At 38.8% G+C, this 17229-nt stretch overlaps 3 protein-coding genes across 5 annotated transcripts; all 3 read right to left on the bottom strand.

The window, feature by feature from the left end:
• Positions 1-547: 547 nt before the first annotated feature.
• Positions 548-1937, bottom strand: LOC146612412 (antimicrobial peptide NK-lysin-like). 2 transcript variants are annotated; one of them, XM_085342736.1, is made up of 5 exons: positions 1874-1937; positions 1682-1767; positions 1043-1120; positions 809-963; positions 548-620 (listed from the first exon to the last, which is right to left on the bottom strand). In XM_085342736.1, the coding sequence occupies exons 1-5, from the start codon at positions 1920-1922 to the stop codon at positions 548-550; spliced, it is 441 nt and encodes a 146-aa protein (XP_085198862.1). In that variant the 5' UTR covers positions 1923-1937. The 2 variants fall into 2 exon arrangements, with proteins under 2 accessions (XP_085198862.1, XP_085198861.1); XM_085342735.1 differs by having other exon boundaries at positions 1691-1767; positions 1874-1922.
• A 1129-nt stretch (positions 1938-3066) lies between these two features.
• gnly (granulysin) lies at positions 3067-5487 on the bottom strand. Its single transcript, XM_085343726.1, has 4 exons — positions 5442-5487; positions 5273-5367; positions 5083-5175; positions 3067-3246 (listed from the first exon to the last, which is right to left on the bottom strand). Exons 1-4 carry the CDS (start codon positions 5482-5484, stop codon positions 3067-3069), a joined length of 411 nt encoding a protein of 136 aa, XP_085199852.1. The 5' UTR covers positions 5485-5487.
• Positions 5488-13103: 7616 nt separating this feature from the next.
• LOC146612410 (antimicrobial peptide NK-lysin-like) lies at positions 13104-16297 on the bottom strand. 2 transcript variants are annotated; one of them, XM_085342802.1, is made up of 6 exons: positions 16225-16297; positions 16030-16113; positions 15981-15982; positions 15209-15286; positions 14975-15129; positions 13104-13176 (listed from the first exon to the last, which is right to left on the bottom strand). In XM_085342802.1, the coding sequence occupies exons 1-6, from the start codon at positions 16271-16273 to the stop codon at positions 13104-13106; spliced, it is 441 nt and encodes a 146-aa protein (XP_085198928.1). In that variant the 5' UTR covers positions 16274-16297. The 2 variants fall into 2 exon arrangements, with proteins under 2 accessions (XP_085198928.1, XP_085198927.1); XM_085342801.1 differs by lacking the exon at positions 15981-15982 and having other exon boundaries at positions 16037-16113; positions 16225-16273.
• Between the last annotated feature and the right edge of the window lie 932 nt (positions 16298-17229).

The raw sequence follows: 17229 nt of genomic DNA, 5'->3' as shown, positions 1-17229 counted from the left end.
AAATATTATGCTTCGTGAAACCCTCCACCCACTCATGCAGCCAGTCCAATGTATTTTAAAACCTTACCCTTACTCCACATAGAAAAAGCTGCTTTAATGTTGTTGCTTTTAATATTTCACTCTGAGAACAGGAAAAAGCGTGGTTTGAGTCATTAAACAATTCTAAGAAGTGTCACCACAAGAACCACAAGACCCTTACATGTATGAGTTGACTTGAAAAAGCTGGGGGTGCTTCTGCTTTGTAGTCGCAATGCTGACATTCATATCCCTGATCAGAGCATCTACTTTGAAATTGAGGTTTTATTAAGGTTTGGTGAAATGCAACAGTAAAACAGAGTGAGCTTAATCATTTCAGCTGTTTATTTGTGTTAGCTGTGCACAGATACAGACAGAAGAATTAAAAAAAAAACATTGCATTGCAAAGGAAATAAAGGTAAGTTAATGCAGATTGGAAACAAAGCTGAAGTCAAAAGTAATGATTACTTGAGCTAAGTCTTCTCAGTCATTACTGCGATTTTTTTTTCAATGTTTATTCATACATCTAAAGTTAGTCATGCTCATTAACGTCAATAAGTGGAGCTCCATTCTCTGCATAAAAGAGCAGCTCCAACTCCTTTGACCTAAAGAGAGAAAAAAATAATTGTGGTGTAAAATCAGGGTTGCAGTATCATCGGTGTCATTGTAGTATTAAGGCATGTTTGCATGCTGAATTTGGTCTCAGTCTCAAACTTAACATCTAAAGTTAAAGTCGCTGCAAAGTGAATCATTTGACAAATGAAAGCATTTCGATGAACCCCTGGGAACTTACTTGCATGCTCCCATGTTGACACAGATGGTCCTCACATCATCAGTTGTTGTGAGTTCCTCAATTAATTCTCCAAGGTGGACCTTCACAAATTTGCGGCAGAGTGATTTTAAGAGTCCAATACCATCGCAGACAGAGAGCAACTTTGACTTCAGGCTCTGTGAAAGAGAAACTTGTATTACTGCTCTGACTGAATAATGCCGTTAATTGTTGCTGGTACTCTATGAGACATTTTACCTCTGCAGTGGCGTTTGGTCCTGCAAGTTTCTTCACCTTGTTTAAAATCCACTTGCAAGCCCAGCACTTTCCTGGAAGCTGCAAATATAAGACACACCCATGCATGTTAGGTGTATTGGTGACTCTAATCAATAAGCTGTAGATGTGCGAGCGAATGGTCGTGTGTGTCTATGTGCCATCCCTGTGAGTGGCTACCCGATCACAGCGTACCCTCTTAATCTTACCCAGTATTAGCTGGGATAGTCTCCAGCCCCAGTGCAAAACTTGTTTGATAAGTCATTCAGGGAATTTATCCTACTTAGAGACATGTTTCAGTATATTCCGTGGATACACTGGTATACTCATTTCTTTGGCAAGCTCGTTAAATACCATGCAATGTTATGGTTTTGTTGGACTTAGTGTGTGGTTAACCTCAAAATATCAGCATAGTTGGGGTTTCAGAAGTCAGATATGTCCCCACATTGTGTTACAAATGAACAAAATTCATTTGTTTTTCTCATTTCTAATCCAATGATTGTTGTTGGCATAGAAATTAATTTGACATGAAAAAGCTTTTCACAAAGACTGCAAAGTGTGACTCCTGATATCTAAAGGTGGACTGATAAAGTGTAACCTAAGTTCTTTAATATTAACACTAACCCCACTTGCCCCCATCGAAATTCCCACGTCCACGTCCTCTTCATCATCGATGCTGACCTCTACAGTCCGTCCATGGACAGCATGGACTGCGATTCAAACAAACAGAAATACTTAATCACACTTTAAATCATAAAGAGAAGATTTGGCAGTTTCATACGGATTCTCATGCAAACCAATTTTTTCGTTACACACCTGAAAATGTTGCCACGAGGCACAGAAAGAGGAGGGAAGACGTTTCCATCGCAGCCACTGAGAGATAATGCTAGTATCTGTAGTTATGGCTGCTTTTAAACAGTTAAAGGTGCATGGGCTCTACACACACCTCATTGCAAGGCGTAAAATTCAAACCACATGTGAGAACACATTTTGCGTGGTTTGGGTGCCACGCTGTGAGAAAGTCACGCACCACCTCGCCCACCCACTAAAGAACAATTAGTGTGTTGTCCACATTTAGAACACAGTGATCCTTTTATGGCTTAAGGCTGTCACAGTGTCCCTGCCTCATTGTTAACACCCCTGAAAATCAATGACTGTATCATGCTATAAATTTATGTGTAAATCTTATTCTAAACCTTTAATATGCAGTTTATTGATCCACAAATATGTATTTCAGTTTTGTGGTCATATATAAACAAAAACCAACACTGATTTTGGACAGAGGTAATTGTAACTGTGCAGGCCTATTTTCTCAACCTGCCTATAAGTTAATAACTTCCTGGAAGGCAATGTGCGACCTTATAAGGGTCCAGTGAGGCGACTCAGTTTTGAAAATAGACTTTCACATTTCTGTCAGAGATCAGAGGTGAGAGAGAACTCTTAAAGTCAGAAGCTCAAAGAATTGCAGCATTTGCAGTACACAGGTTTACTAGCTGCTAATTCAAGCTCACTAGCTGCTTACTGATAGTAATAAGAGTAAAATCTGCACACCTCATTGCTTCTGTGCAACAGAGGTTTTGGAGAAGACAAGGCAACTTCCCAATGGAACCTGTGTGGATTAATTATATGTCAGACGTGAAATTATTATGTAGTTTTATTTGTTGCAAGTAAACAGGACACATTATGAGTAAAATAAGACTTTCTAATTCTAATCAATAGAGTCAATTGCTTTGTTAATAGCTTAGTAGTTACAGAAGACGGTCATGCTTTATGGTGATGACTAATTAGGCAATATGTTTCCAGTATGCACACTCAAAAGCAACTATTTTAATTTTCATCTAGTCTATAGTTGACAGAATATGAGTCTCATAATACGTATATGTATAAGAAAACCAATGACATCACAGTAAAAATATGTTTTTTTATTGGGAGGGAAAAAGCAAGAAAACATGAACACAGGCTTGTGTTATTAACACAAACAGTTGAAGCATCACAAGTTCTTCAGAACTTTATAAAAAGGTGGCCTTGCAGAGTTTCAGATTAGTGCAGATGGTCTTGGCAGACTTGCCGTTGGTCAAGGCGTCAATCAACTTGTTTTTTACTGTTTTCAAGATCTTTCTGCAGGCCGACTTTAGGAAATTGAATTTCAGTTTATTACAGGCACCATCCAACAGCCTCCTGATTTTGTCCTTCAAGTAAAAATATGTGAAAACAGTAAACAAGCAGCTTCAGTATAGGTTTCTTAAAGGTTAAATTAAAATAGCTTTAAATTATGTGTCCAACACTGAGACTATGGACGAAAAAAGTATGACAAAAACAGCAAATGCACAGCATTAATAAAACTCGATAATAATGTCTCTGCTGGCTTGTGGCATATATGTACAAAGCTACAGATGTGTGAAAAAATATTTGCCCCCTTCCCTTTTCTAGATTTTTGCATATTTGTCACACTTACATGTTTCAGATCATCAAAGTTTTACATTAGACAACGAGAACCCGAGTAAATACAAAATGCAGTTTTTAAATGATGATTTCATTAATTTAGGGGAAACAGCTGTCCAAACCTACCAGGTCCTGTGTGAAAAAATGATTTCCACTCTTGTTAAGTTATGATTTAATTGATTAACCACATTTTTGGAAAGCTGACTTCAATTTCATTAACCCCGCCCAGGCCTCATTACTGCCAGAAATCCTTACAGTAAGCTAAGAAAAAGTGTCAAAAGCAACACATCATGCAACGATGTAAAAGAATCAGCTCATTGACCTCTTTCAGTCTGAAAAGGGTTTCTAAGGCTTTGGGATTCCAATGAACTACAGGGAAAACCATTATCCACAAATGGAGAAAACCTGGAACAGCGGTGAACCTTCCCAGCCTACCAAAATTCCTCCAAAAGCACAGTACTGACTCCTCCAGGAGGTCACTAAGGAGCCCAGAAAACTTCAAAGGAAGTGTCGGCCTCACTTACCGTAGTTAAGGTCAGAGTTCATTATTCAATAATAAGAAAGACACAGGGCAAAACTGAGACCCATGCGCGAGTTCCAAGGTGAAAATCACTGCTGAGCAAAAAGATTACAAAAGCTCACCTCACATATTCCAAAAAACATCTTTATGATCAGTGGGCCCACTGACAAGATAAAAGCGGAACTTTTGAGAAGTCAGAGTCCCATTAAATCTGGCATGAAACTAACACACTATTTCATAAAAAGGCCATCATGGTCAAATACGGTGGCGGTGATATGACGGTCTGGGGCTGTGTTGCTGTTACAGGACCTGGACAGCTTATTGTAACTAATAGACCGATAAAGTCTTCTCTCTACCAAAAAAAACCCGAAGGCGAATGTTTTAGTTCATGCCCCAAAGCTCAAGTGCACATGGTTTATGTGGCAGGATGGTCATTCAAAATTCAACAACAAGTTCACCTCTGAATGACTCAAAAAACAAAACAAAAAAACACCCCAAAAAGCAAAATGAAGGTTTTGAAGTGGTCTAGTCAAAGTCTAAACCCATCAAATGCTTTAGCAGGACCTTAAAGAGGACATGAAATGCTAACACATAAAGGCTAATTTACACCACTATGCCCTGTTTTGAAAAACGGACATAGATACAACTGTCTGTGAAGCAGCTAATAGACTTACATTTGTTTATGTTAGCTAACTAGTGACAGAATCCATAACTATAGGAGGAAAAGAGACAATAAAACTTAAAAAAATCAGTTTAAGGGGATCACATTTGTGCTGCCCCTGACTGCACTGTATATAACTTCCTATTATCTAAAAATCCCCTCCCAAATGTCAAACCCCAGAGGGCTATTTCTGTGTCAGTGTCACATTTATGTGCTGAAGAAGACTTTTCTACACATTTAAATAATTTCCTATACCCTACCACTTCAATCCAATAACAGCTTGATATGCTGGTATTTTATTGGCAGCACTGTCAGGTTCTTTATGTGGAATTTCTGAAAAATTACAAGAAATTCTGAGAGGTTATTACAGCAGTACTGTTCACCATATATTACAGTCATTACCTTTGATTTATCACTTCCAATCTGCTTCTGCACTCTGGACACAATAGTCATGCAAGTACGGCAGGAGCCTGGAAAAACTTCATCCCACAGAATCTGAGATAAAAGTTTTGGTAAAAAGTTTTCAATTTGCACAAAATAACAAAATAAGCTTCTCTACAAGGGAAACTTTGTCAAATTTTAGCTTTCTCACCTCCTCTTTGTTGTGGTCACCTTTCTTTTTTTCATGCTGTGGAAAATGCTCCTCCTTAGTTTGGTCCTTCAGAGTCTTCAACGACGCAACAAAAGCTAAGAAATAAAGCATGCTTTAGAAAAGTAGTTCAGTTATCTTAAAGGTGGAGTAAATATTGCTACTTTTTTACTTGTGGAGAGCAGGAGAAGGCCGATGGTGATGGCAGGACTCATGGTTTTCCACGCTGTCAGATTTGTGCTGTTTTCTGGGCCTTTTATACTTCTCTGCGGCTTATTCAGTTTACTTCTCAAAAAAAAAATCAGCACTTATTTTACCACATAGTGACCCTTAAACAGCATTTTTAAAATTTGCAGAATAAAGTGTTTTTTAAACAGCATTAACTGTCAGTTGAAATACAACCCCAACTCTAACAAGGTTGGGATTCTGTGAAAAAAGGAAATCAAAAGAGAATTCATTGATTTGCACATCTAGTAAATAAAATAATTTGCATTGTAAAACATAAAAAACATACCAAATGTTTAAACTGATACATTGTAACCTTTCGAGTAAAATATTGGTTCATGTTGAATTTGATTTCAGCCACATATCTTAAACAAGTTAGGACAGGGGCAAAAAAAAAGCTGGAAAAGTAAGCGGTTCTCAAAGGAAACAGCTGGAAGAACATTTTGCAAATGATTAAACCAGCTGGCTTTATTTAGTATAAAAAAGCGTGTCACGGAGAGGCAAAGGTTTTACAAGTAAAGATGGGCCAAGGTTCACTGATCTGCAAAAAAACCCTGCGAAGTGTGGAATAATTTACAAACAATATTCTTGAGGTTGTCTTGAAAGCTTCCTGAAAACCTTCAGTTGATTCAAAATCCTGCAGTGAGAATACTGACAGGGACTAGAAAGAGAGAGGCATATCATCACTGATCAGGCACAATTATATGAGCACTGACAAAAAAGAAGTTTAGAATTATTTTACGGGGAAAGTGTTTTTTTTTGTCCTCAGAGTTGATGTTAGGAGCATAAAAAAATATAAGAGCAAGCGTAAGGATTTAAGCAAGTATGACAAGGGTCAAATTGTGATACTGGCTGTAGCTCAGGTGGTAGAGCAGGTCACCTGGACAAGATACTAACTGCATGTTTATTTCTGATTTATCCATAGTAGTATGAATGTGTGTGAATGTTAGTCATAGGAGGCCCTAAAGTGGCTCAAATTCCCAAAAAGGTCAGTGCTTGCTGTAGTTATGGATGAGGGTCGCCTGGTCTACTGAATCTTTTCATTTACATCACATGGATGGCTGGGTGTATGTGCGTAGCTTCCCTGGGGAACATGAGCACCAGGATCTACTTTTGTGTGCTGTGGTTATTTATGCTCCCCTGGTTTGACTTGCACCTTATCGTGGGTGCGCATGAAGAGGTGAAAAACATGCACAAATTTGATAGCTCTTCTTACATTTCTTGTCTTGGCAGCCCATTCTCCCACTGGTAAGCTGCAGCTTTGAGCTAATGTTAAAAGCATATAAGTGCATGGTCTAGCAGCTCCTTTATTTTATGTTTTTAATCAATGCAAAATGTAAAATGCAATGTAAAAATAAAGGAAAAATAGCTTCTTAATGATGTGAACCGCATCTCTGTCTGATAACTTGTTCTTAGTGACTGGTATATTTTTGAAGTAAATATTGCAAGGGCAGTGTTATCAGATTTTACTTCAGATCTACATTTTAAAGATCTTACCGGCCCTCTCCACCACCACTATGCTTTTTGTGGCTCTCACACCACAAGTTTTCACATTTTGACCACGTGTATATTTTGAGGTTCCGTCAATATTCGTATCTGTATGTGTTTTTGTGTGAGAATATGTGCAAAATGGTGCAATGTGAAAGAATTGTGCAGGCACCTTTTCTCATTTTACCTGTAAGTTAGTAACGTCCTGACATTATAATGGCAATCTCAATCCCCACACTACAGGGCTGTTGGGCCTCTCACACCGCATGCCACTTTTGATATTTCGCCAAATGTATGGTTTGAGTCTTCCATTGTGTATTTCAATTTTGAAGATATATTTGCTAGTGAGCTTTCTATAGTTTTAACAGCTGAAAAGGAAACGCAGACCAACACCTTCTTGCTTCGAACGCTTACGTGTTGTACATTCTCGCTTTCAAGAGCACAGTCAGCAACATTGTAAAAAGAAAAAAAATGCTGCTGACAGTTGCTGACATGTGTCATAGAGTATAGAGAGTATGTGTGAAAGTTCACAATCTGACAGAATTGCAAAATTGAAAAACAACTTAAAAATGGACATACCTGCATGAAATCCTATCATGTTCTTCTAAAACTGCAAAGAGAATATGGGAATGTGTGGCAAACACCGAAAACGCAAGGTTAATGACTCTTTAGCTTTTACACACTGCTGAGCAGGTAGTGCAGAGCCTGTACAAACAGTGAGGGGGAAATTAAGCAGTCAAGTTGTGGGCCGGCAGGTGCTGTGCATGAAAATATCAGTAAAGACATGAGGTTGGTCAGGTGGGAATAAACTAAGGCTGCTTAAGGTCATCCCCTCTTGTAGGTGCTGTTATGAATCTATTTCAGCTGAAATAGAACAAGATACACCCCAGTTAGGTCACCAGTCTGTCACACATAAGCGGATGAAAATGGATTGATAAAAATATCCAAAAGGACATTCAAGATGATTCACTAAAATAAAAGTATTACCAAATGAACAGTGGTTCATTTCCAACGTCCTATTGGAGAACACATCCGTGAAAGAGTCAGTTTCACACATGCCGCCACAAAGGCACCACTTACAACTGGGGAAATTTCCTGCAGGTTTTTAAAGCCAAGTTGTTCTGAGTGGCAGATAGCTTTGAACAAATTTCATGCATGCAATGGTGAGGCTCTTCTTGAAACAAAGGAAGTGCAGAAAACAGTTTTCTTAAAGTAGATATGAAACACTGCATTTTTAAGGGCTAATTTACTCAATGGACACCTACTATAAAACACTCATAGATTTACTGTGAAGCTTTGATTTCAAGATTTGAGATTCAAAGTGTTTATTGTCATGTGTACAGAAGAAATAGCATTTCTCTGTGCAATGAAATTATTCCTTTGCTGTCCATACACAAATGCCAAGTTAGGTAAGGGTTAAAGGAACAAGATAAATAAGGATAAAAATAAGGATAAAAATTAATGAAAGATAAGTAAATAAGTACAAAAATAAGTAAGTGAAGACAAGTGAGGTATGCAGATGTACAAAGGAGCTTAATGTGCAAAATGAACTTAGTGTGCAAAGTGTCCTGATGTGCAAATTGCAGCTGAGGTAGGTCAGCCGTTCAGGAGTCTGATAGCAGTGGGGAAGAAGGAGTTGTTGAGTTGTGAATTTCTGGATTGGAACAGTGCGTGTTGAGCGTGTGTGGGGTCTTTGAGGATGGAGGCAGCTCTCCTCTGGACTCTGTGATGGTATGCTCTGCAGAGAGGGCAGCGGACTCCTGGTGATCTTCTCCGCAGTCATCACTCTCTGCAGGCGTTTGCGGTCCGTAGCAGTAGTGCTGCCGTTCCATGCAGTGATGCAGCTGGTCAATGTGCTCTCCACAGTGCAGCTGTAGAAGCTGCTGAGGATCTTGGTCGACATACCAAATTTCCTCAGCCTCCTCAGGAAATGCAGCCGCTGCTGAGCCTTCTTGACCAGCTGTTTGGTGTCCAGGTGAGGTCCTCACTGAGACCCACCACAGTCGTGTCATCGGTTGCTGCACAGTTATGAGTCAGCAGAGTGAACAGCAGTGGGTTGAGCACACAGCCCTGAGGGGCTCCAGTGCTCAGTGTGGTGTGTGGTGTATACTCTGTCGCAGGGCTAAAACAGAGACTGGCAACTCATCCATACATGTGTAACCAGTATGAGGCTTTTATTGCGTTACCCTTACCCCAGATAGAAAAGGGGTGTTTTTGTTCATTTACTTTTAATATTCCCCACTGAAAACAGAAAATAGAGGTCTGACTTTCTTTACACCATTAAAAATTCTAAGAAGTGCCACCAGAAGAATCACTAAAAATGTATGTGCATGACTTGACTCAGCAAAAGCTGTGGTGCTCCTGCTTCATAGTGACAGTTCGAACATTCATATCTTTGACAACAATGGCTGCTCTGAACTTGAAGTTTCATTTAGATTTGGCAAACACAAAAAAACAGAGTCAGTGAAATGATTTAATCTGTTTATTTTTTAAGCTCTGCATAGATAGAAGAATGGAAAATGCAGCCATTGTAAAGGAAATAAAGGTAAGCTGTTTTGAAGGATAAAAGTGATGATACTTTAAAGTGTGGGAGCTAGCTCTTGTCAATTATTTTTGGAATAAAGTTTGATGGGTTTTTTTTCATGCATGTAAGGTCATTGAAACTCCTTAATTTCAGTGTCTGGACCTCCCTCCTTTGGATAAAAGAACAGGTCCACTTCCCTTGGCCTAAAGAGGGAAAATTGGAAAAACAGAAACACATACGTTTAAATATAATGAGTTATGATAAAAACTATATTTCATTGTTTTATTGTAATCATCATTAAAGTATCAAGGGTGTGAACCCTGATTTAAACCATATGGTTTCAGGTCAGTAAGACAAAATAGTGGGAACTTAAAGTCGCTACAAAGTGACTAATCCCAATAATCTGAAAAATGAAAGCATTTAGATGAACCACTGCGAACTTACTTGCATGCTCCCATGTTGACACAGATGGTCGTGAGTTCCTCGATCAATTCTTCCAGGTGCACCTTCACAAATTTGCGGCACAAAGATTTTAAGAGTCCAATTTCATCGCAGATAGAGAGCAACTTTGACTTCAGGCTCTGTGAAAGTAAAACTTGCATTACTGTTCTGACTGAATGATGCCGTTAACTGCTGCAGGTACTCTATCAGACATTTTACCTCTGCAGTGGCGTTTGGTCCTGCAAGTTTCTTCACCTTGTTTAAAATCCACTTGCAAGCCCAGCACTTTCCTGGAAGCTGCAAATATAAGACACACCCATGCATGTTAGGTTTATTGGTGACGTTAATTTTAGTAGTACTTTTTCCAGGTTGGAATCATTAAACAACATATATCTTTCAATTTCGGCACCATGGTGAAAAAGGCATGGATGTGAGAGTGAATGTTTCTGTGTTTCTGTCTCTGTGGCATTCACGTGATGATGATGATGATGATTGGCTGTCTGACCACAGTGTACCCTGCATCTCTGTGATGGACCAAGCAATGAAGAAAACTTAGGCACAGATTAAAGTCCAAAAAAATGATTTTTTTATTTAACCCAAAAAACATAATTGGTTAACTCATGCAAAAAGACTCAAAATCTTGGGCACATAAAAGAGGTCAAAATAACAAAACTCTACTCAAAGTTGACACCACAACTGATAACTCAAACAAACTGACCAAGACAAAGGGGAAACTTAAATAGTGGCTGATCAGCCCACAAAAACAGGAGAAGGGGTAAAACACACAAAACCTAACTAAACCAAACATAATGAACTCCAATTCCCCCCCATGGTCCTGAGTTATGGCGTGAACCAATTTGTAGTCTTCCTTTAAAGCTCGCTCCGCCCCTTTTCTGCCTCTTGGCTCCTTAATCAAGGGACTGGAACAGCTGGAACTAAGGTAACTCAGAAAACAAAAAATTAATCATACATAACAGTGTAAACTAAAATGTGCGCACTTATTTTAGAATGCAGTGTTATGTGGATATGTGGATTAACTCTAAACCAAAACCAGTTATTTATTGTCCTGTAAATTAATTCCTATATTTAAAGAAAGAAATGTGAATGCAAGGTTACTTATAAGCCTCTACACTAACATGGTGATATTACCACTGTGTGGCTGTAAGTGCAGCCATCACAATCTCCATCCCAAGTGCAAAAGTAGTTTGATAAGTCACTGAGACAATGGACCCTACTTGCTGATACTATTATTAATATATTTATTCTTTGTTTCTCTTTCTCTTTTACTAAGTTCACTTTTAAATTCACTGTATTCACTTGTGCCAGGGATCTTTTTTTTTTACTTAGGTAAACTCTGAATACTTCTACCATTACTGATCATAAGTCGTATTTTTTGTTTAGTCATGTGAGGATGAACATCACATGTGCATTGGGGACTGCAGTCTCAGATAAACTGCACACCACAGGACCCACCCTTTATCTGGTAGATTAAGATAGCTTAATAATCTGGAGTGAAAGATCAACGAAAAGTTCCTCACATGGTGAACTCCCTCACTTGTAGTCATTTCTTCTGACCTGGCTGATGCTGCCTCCCCCTCTCTCATCTCTGTCCTCATTTTTCTGAACATTTGCCTCTGATCATCTGCAGAGTGTTGCAGGGCACGAAGCATCTCTTCTTTCCACTTGCCACTCTGATGAAGCTGCTGCTGATGGGATATACAGTGCATCTTTTTCTAAATGATTATAAAACTGATCATTAATGACAGGGAATGTGGGTGTTTTTTAAGGAATAAATACGTTTTTGTCAACAGGAAAATTAGCATAATGTATTTGCATTCCTGCTCTGAAGATTCCCAAACAGCTTTCCTTGGGACTGAAAGGCTGGAGAGTGAGTGGGTCATAGTATCATTTTGTGTTTGGTGGTTAAATCTCTACAGGGGTTGCTTACTTTAATTCTCCTCGTAGTCCTAACATGCCCTGGACAGCATTGTGGGAAGTGCAGCCTCTGATGATGCAGGATAACGCACCATGTCATGAATCTCAAACTGGTTTATTAAACATGACAATGAGTTCATTGTATTGGAAGTCACAGTCATCAGATCTCAATCACACAGATAGATATGCTGCTAACATATCTGCAGCAGTCACCCCCAATATGGACCAAAATCTCTGAGAAATGTTTCCAGCACCTTGTTGAATCTCTGTCACAAAGTGTGAAGACAGTTCTGAAAGCAAGTGTGCTCCAACCTTTTACTACAGCACTATAACTAACTTCAATGAGCTGAACTGAACAGCGAGTTCTTTACTTGTTCTTACACACTGATCATTTATTAACCTGATGTTTGTTTTTTTTAAAGCTAGTTAGCTCTAAGCAAAGTAAAATGATGCTACTGTTGATGATGAGCACAGTGTGGGAATCTTTAGTTTGAGCTACACAAAACTTATCTACGATCGAGACTTTGCATAGAATGTGGGTTCTGTTTTTTTTCTCTGGTTAGACACTTGACCCATGATCGGTTATTTATTTTTAGTTTTTTCATGCAAAGTTATTTGCTGGCGAAATGTTCAAGAACGACACAGACAGCTCACTAAGTCATCATTTTCACTGACACATGCCACACCAAGAAGAAATAATGGTCTTTGGCTGAGGATATTAGCAGCACACACCAGCATCCTGTTATGGTGAAGCCTGATGGGCTGAATGAATTAATGAATGCTTTTCCTCTTAATATTTAAATGATCATTACATGGATTTCTTTACAGGATTAAAGGTTTCAACAAAGTCCCCCCTGAAGAATTGTTTAAAATTTATGTGCATGACTTTATTGAAGTGCTGCTGCTTCATAGCGACAGTGCTGGCATTCATATCTCTGATCAGAGTGGCTACTCTGAAGTTTGGTTTGGAAAACAACAACAATAACAACAACAAAACAGAGTCAATGTGATGATTTCAGCGGTTTATTTGTGATACCAGTGCATAGATACAGATAAAGAAATTGAACGTATGGCATTGCAAAGGAAATAAAGGTAAATTGATGCCGTTTGAAAAGAAAGCAGAAGAAGAAACTAATTAGTTAATTATTGGCAAATGCGACTGGGATGACTTGTTGATTGTTTTTTCCAAAGCCGTTGTGGATTGTATTCGTGCAGATGAAGTCAGTGAAACTCCTTAACGTCAATGCGTGGAGCTCCCTTCTCTGGATAAAAAAACAGGTCCACCTCCTTTGGGCTAAAGAGAGCAAATCAAAACAAACAGAAACATTAAAAACATATAATGAGCTATTACAGATAATATTAGGGTATGTTTGCATGTTGAAGCTAGCCTATGTATTTAGCATTTATCAAGTTAAAGTTGTAACAAAGTGAAGTAAACACTGCTGAGACATTTCTGAAAATGAACTGTAACCCACTTTAATATAATCTAATGTGAATTGTATTTTGCACTCATAAATAACATTGCTGTTGTTATTTTGCACGCTTCTATTTGGTGTATTGTCCCTTTATCAAATTTACCAGAGACAGCCACTCGCTGGTGGAAGTAGAGGGGGGGTGAGAACGCACGAACGTACGAGCCTGTGAGTGAAGAGAGACTACCGAGCACGTTGGGAACAGATGCCTTTTTAAAATTTTTATTTTAATGTGATTGTGTCCAGCTTCGGTCCTTGTGGATAACATCTACTGTGAGTCTGAATGAGGATTTGGCCAAGTTGTGCCGCGTGGAGACCCTAGCGTTGAAAACCCGACGCTGTTAACCTGAGACTGTTGGATCAACTCACGTCCCAGAGATAAGGAAATGATTCACACTTCTGGTAGCACTTCACTTTAATCTCTGTTCCGCAAGGACTCAAGCCAACATTTGATTTTACACATGTGATCCCCAAATAGCGCGCATAAGAGTGGTCAGTTTTCCGGGTTATTTATAAAAGCTGTGCTATTTTTTTTTTTTTCATCCAGACGCCTTCAAATTTAAGAGCAAAATACCTTAACCTCCCCTTTCCGGCGTGAAATATCAGCGCAAAGATTAGTAGATTTCATGTCGCAAACGTTATTAAATCTGTTTGTGCACTTAATTTAAATATTCTCCTCCCAAAACTATCTGAAATGCATATGCAACACGGTCAGCTGCAAAAGTCTTTTTCTCTAAGAAGTTCACACCTGTTGGAGGCAATCTTGTCACTGCGCTCTCTTTGAAAGTATCGACAGTAACGCTTTCATTGTAATTGTATTGGTAACCCACTGAAGTGCTACTGAACGTTCCCAACCAGTCATTCTGCAAGTGTAGCAGACAGAAGAAATCTAGATTAACCGCAAAGGAGCTGATGATGGTTAGCATGTGTTACAGGCATGGCCCTTTAAGGATGAAGCCTGATGGGAAATGTATTCGGGATGTGTGTAGCGGGACTGCCTGGTGTGTGTGTGTGTAGAGAGAGAGCGGAGAAGGGGAAAAAAGTAACGGTTAGCTACAGAAGAGACGAAAAGAAAATAAATAAAAGGAATATAATAACTCCCTCGACAGCCAGAGTTGTGTCGGCGATGCTCGCTGTGAGTAAACTGTTTCAGCCCACTGTACGCGGTGTTCGTGCCTTGGAGAAGAAATAAAGTTCGGTGAAGCAGTTTCCTACGCCTCCTTCGATCTTTTTGCTAGCGGAGTTGACCTGTATAGTAAGCTGTTGCCGGCTACGCGTCAGTTACGGAACCTTCAAGTAACTGCCAGAGGTTTCCGCGGATCTGGCGCGGTAACACATGACAGAAAAACCTGAACTGGACACGGAGAGATATTTATTTATTCTGGGACTTAGATGCATAGATTATTTTGCATGGATATTTATGTGTCTTCTATTTCCCATAAACAAGCCAGCACTTCAAAATTCACGCTGGTCTGTTTTTTTTAGGGCTCCTACTTATAAACTGCTACTTTGGTCCCATAGCTATCTCTAAAATTCTGCAATGCTGCAGAAACCATTCAGATCAACCCTGATTTAAACTATGTGGTTTCAGATCAACAAGACAAAATAGTGGGAACTTACTTGCATGCTCCCGTGTTGACACAGATGGTCCTCACATCATCAGTTGTCGTGAGTTCCTCGATCAATTCTTCCAGGTGCACCTTCACAAATTTGCGGCACAAAGGTTTTAAGAGTCCAATTTCATCGCAGATAGAGAGCAACTTTGACTTCAGGCTCTGTGAAAGTAAAACTTGCATTACTGTTCTGACTGAATGATGCCGTTAACTGCTGCAGGTACTCTATCAGACATTTTACCTCTGCAGTGGCGTTTGGTCCTGCAAATTTCTTCATCTTGTTTAAAATCCACTTGCAAGCCCAGCACTTTCCTGGAAGCTGCAAATATAAGACACACCCATGCATGTTAGGGTTATTGGTGGCTCTAAATAAGACGTTAATTATAGTAGTACTTTTTCCAGGTTGGAATCATTAAACAACATATATCTTTCAATTTCGGCACCATGGTGAAAAAAAAATCAGTTCAAAGGAATCCTTAAAAAAAAAAAAAAAATTCCCGGATATTCATGCCGAAGATGAGTGTATCCAAACCTCTGACCACAACTGTATCTGTATATTTGTGATATACTGTATGTGTACTGCTGTTTATTAATAATAATGATGTATAAAAATATAAAATACGTTTTTAATAAAGGCATGGATGTGAGAGTGAATGTTTCTCTGTGTCTCTGTGGCATTCACATGATGATGATGATTGGCTGTCTGACCAGTGTACCCTGCATCTCCATCCCAAGTGCAAAAGTAGTTTGATAAGTCACTGAGACAATGGACCCTACTTGGTGAAACTATTATTAATATATTTATTCTTTGTTTCTCTTTCTCTTTTACTAAGTTCACTTTTAAATTCACTGTATTCACTTGTGCCAGGAATCTTTTTTTTTTTACTTAGGTAAACTCTGAATACTTCTACCATTACTGATCATAAGTCTTATTTTTTGTTTAGTCAGGTTGACTTAGAAATTAAGTTGAAATGAAAAAGTTCAGATTTTTCACTGAGACCGCGAAGTGCCACCCCTGATATTCAAAGTGCAAGCTCAGTTCTTTAAAGCGGTAACATTAACCACTTGCCCCCATCGAAACTTCGATGTCCACGTCCTCTTCATCATCGATGCTGACCTCTAAGGTCCGTCCATGGACAGCACGGACTGCGATTCAAACAAGTAGAAATGCCAAATTACAATTTAAGTCATAAAGACACATCGGTGATTTTGCAGTTTCATATCCACTCTCATGCAAACAAGTGTTAAGGTACACACCTGAAAATGCTGCCACAAGGCACAGAAGGAGGAGTGAAGATGTTTCCATCGCAGCCAGTGAGAGATGATGCCTGAGTATCTGTGGTTATAGATGCTTTTATATAGGAAAAGGTGCATGGGTTGCACACGTACATTTCTGAAATTCAAACCCAGTTACCACAGAGCAGAAAATATACACATCACCGCAACAACCTACATATTTGGATTTGTCTTTTTTAGTCAGTCAGTGCACTCCCTTATTAACATAAAAGGCAATGGCATCTTGGGGCAATATTTTATCTCTTATTTGAATATTAATGTTTATATGACCATCTTTATCGAGTTTATTTAGTTAAGTTTTGCAAAATCTAATAACAGCTAGTGTGTTGTCCACATTTAGAGCAGGGCGATGCTTTTATGCACAATGTTCTCACATCACTTTAGAGGTTTTTGTGACTGGTTAACAGTAGAATTTCAGAGAAAACTGATTATAAATTTACTATAATATAATATATAGATGTGGTATTGTTAGTGCTTTTTGACTTGTATTTCACAGTGTTTCTGACTTATTGGTAAAGCCCCTGCCATGTAGCCACTGATTAATGGTATATATTATATATATGTAATTTTACCCATAACTGATCCATGAATGTGGGTTTAGATATTTGCCAGTTTTGCAGTCATATAAAATAAATAAATAAATCCAACACTGATGTGTACAGGGGTAATCATAACTGTGTGCATACATATTCTCATCTTGCCTCTAAACGAATAACTTCCTCCAACGTAATGTTTGACGTTATAAAGGTATTTGTGTCCGGTGTGGTGACTCAAAGCTGCCCAAGTGGACTTTCGAAATTTCTGTCAGTGATCAAAGGTGAGAAAGAACAAGGGTTCATTAGCAGCTTGTTGATAGGAAGAAAGGAAGTGTATGAAAAAAGTATGCATACCTCAATTTTCTTAGCAAGAAGAAGAGGAGTCAACTTCCAGATGGAACCTGTGTGGGTTAATGACCTTTATTCAAAG

This window comes from Diplotaxodon limnothrissa, linkage group LG19 (genome assembly GCF_057381915.1).
Source record: "Diplotaxodon limnothrissa isolate DT_005_m linkage group LG19, D_limnothrissa_male_GT1.1, whole genome shotgun sequence".
Classification (NCBI taxonomy): Eukaryota; Metazoa; Chordata; class Actinopteri; order Cichliformes; family Cichlidae; genus Diplotaxodon; species Diplotaxodon limnothrissa.
The sequence above is the reverse complement of the archived record's forward strand: the minus strand, read 5'-3'. Positions and strand labels throughout refer to the sequence as shown.

Coding starts and splice junctions, on each gene's coding strand:
- LOC146612410 (XM_085342802.1), bottom strand. CDS start 16,273: ATGGAAACATCTTCACTCCTCCTTCTGTGCCTTGTGGCAGCATTTTCA. Junction 16,114..16,224: donor CCTTGTGGCAGCATTTTCAG/GTGTGTACCTTA, acceptor TTTGAATCGCAG/TCCGTGCTGTCCATGGACGG. Junction 13,177..14,974: donor GTCAACACGGGAGCATGCAA/GTAAGTTCCCAC, acceptor TGCTCTCTTTAG/CCCAAAGGAGGTGGACCTGT.
- LOC146612412 (XM_085342736.1), bottom strand. CDS start 1,922: ATGGAAACGTCTTCCCTCCTCTTTCTGTGCCTCGTGGCAACATTTTCA. Junction 1,768..1,873: donor CCTCGTGGCAACATTTTCAG/GTGTGTAACGAA, acceptor TTTGAATCGCAG/TCCATGCTGTCCATGGACGG. Junction 964..1,042: donor GACCAAACGCCACTGCAGAG/GTAAAATGTCTC, acceptor TCTCTTTCACAG/AGCCTGAAGTCAAAGTTGCT.
- gnly (XM_085343726.1), bottom strand. CDS start 5,484: ATGAGTCCTGCCATCACCATCGGCCTTCTCCTGCTCTCCACAA. Junction 5,368..5,441: donor CCTTCTCCTGCTCTCCACAA/GTAAAAAAGTAG, acceptor TTTATTTCTTAG/CTTTTGTTGCGTCGTTGAAG. Junction 3,247..5,082: donor TTGGAAGTGATAAATCAAAG/GTAATGACTGTA, acceptor TTTTACTTGAAG/GACAAAATCAGGAGGCTGTT.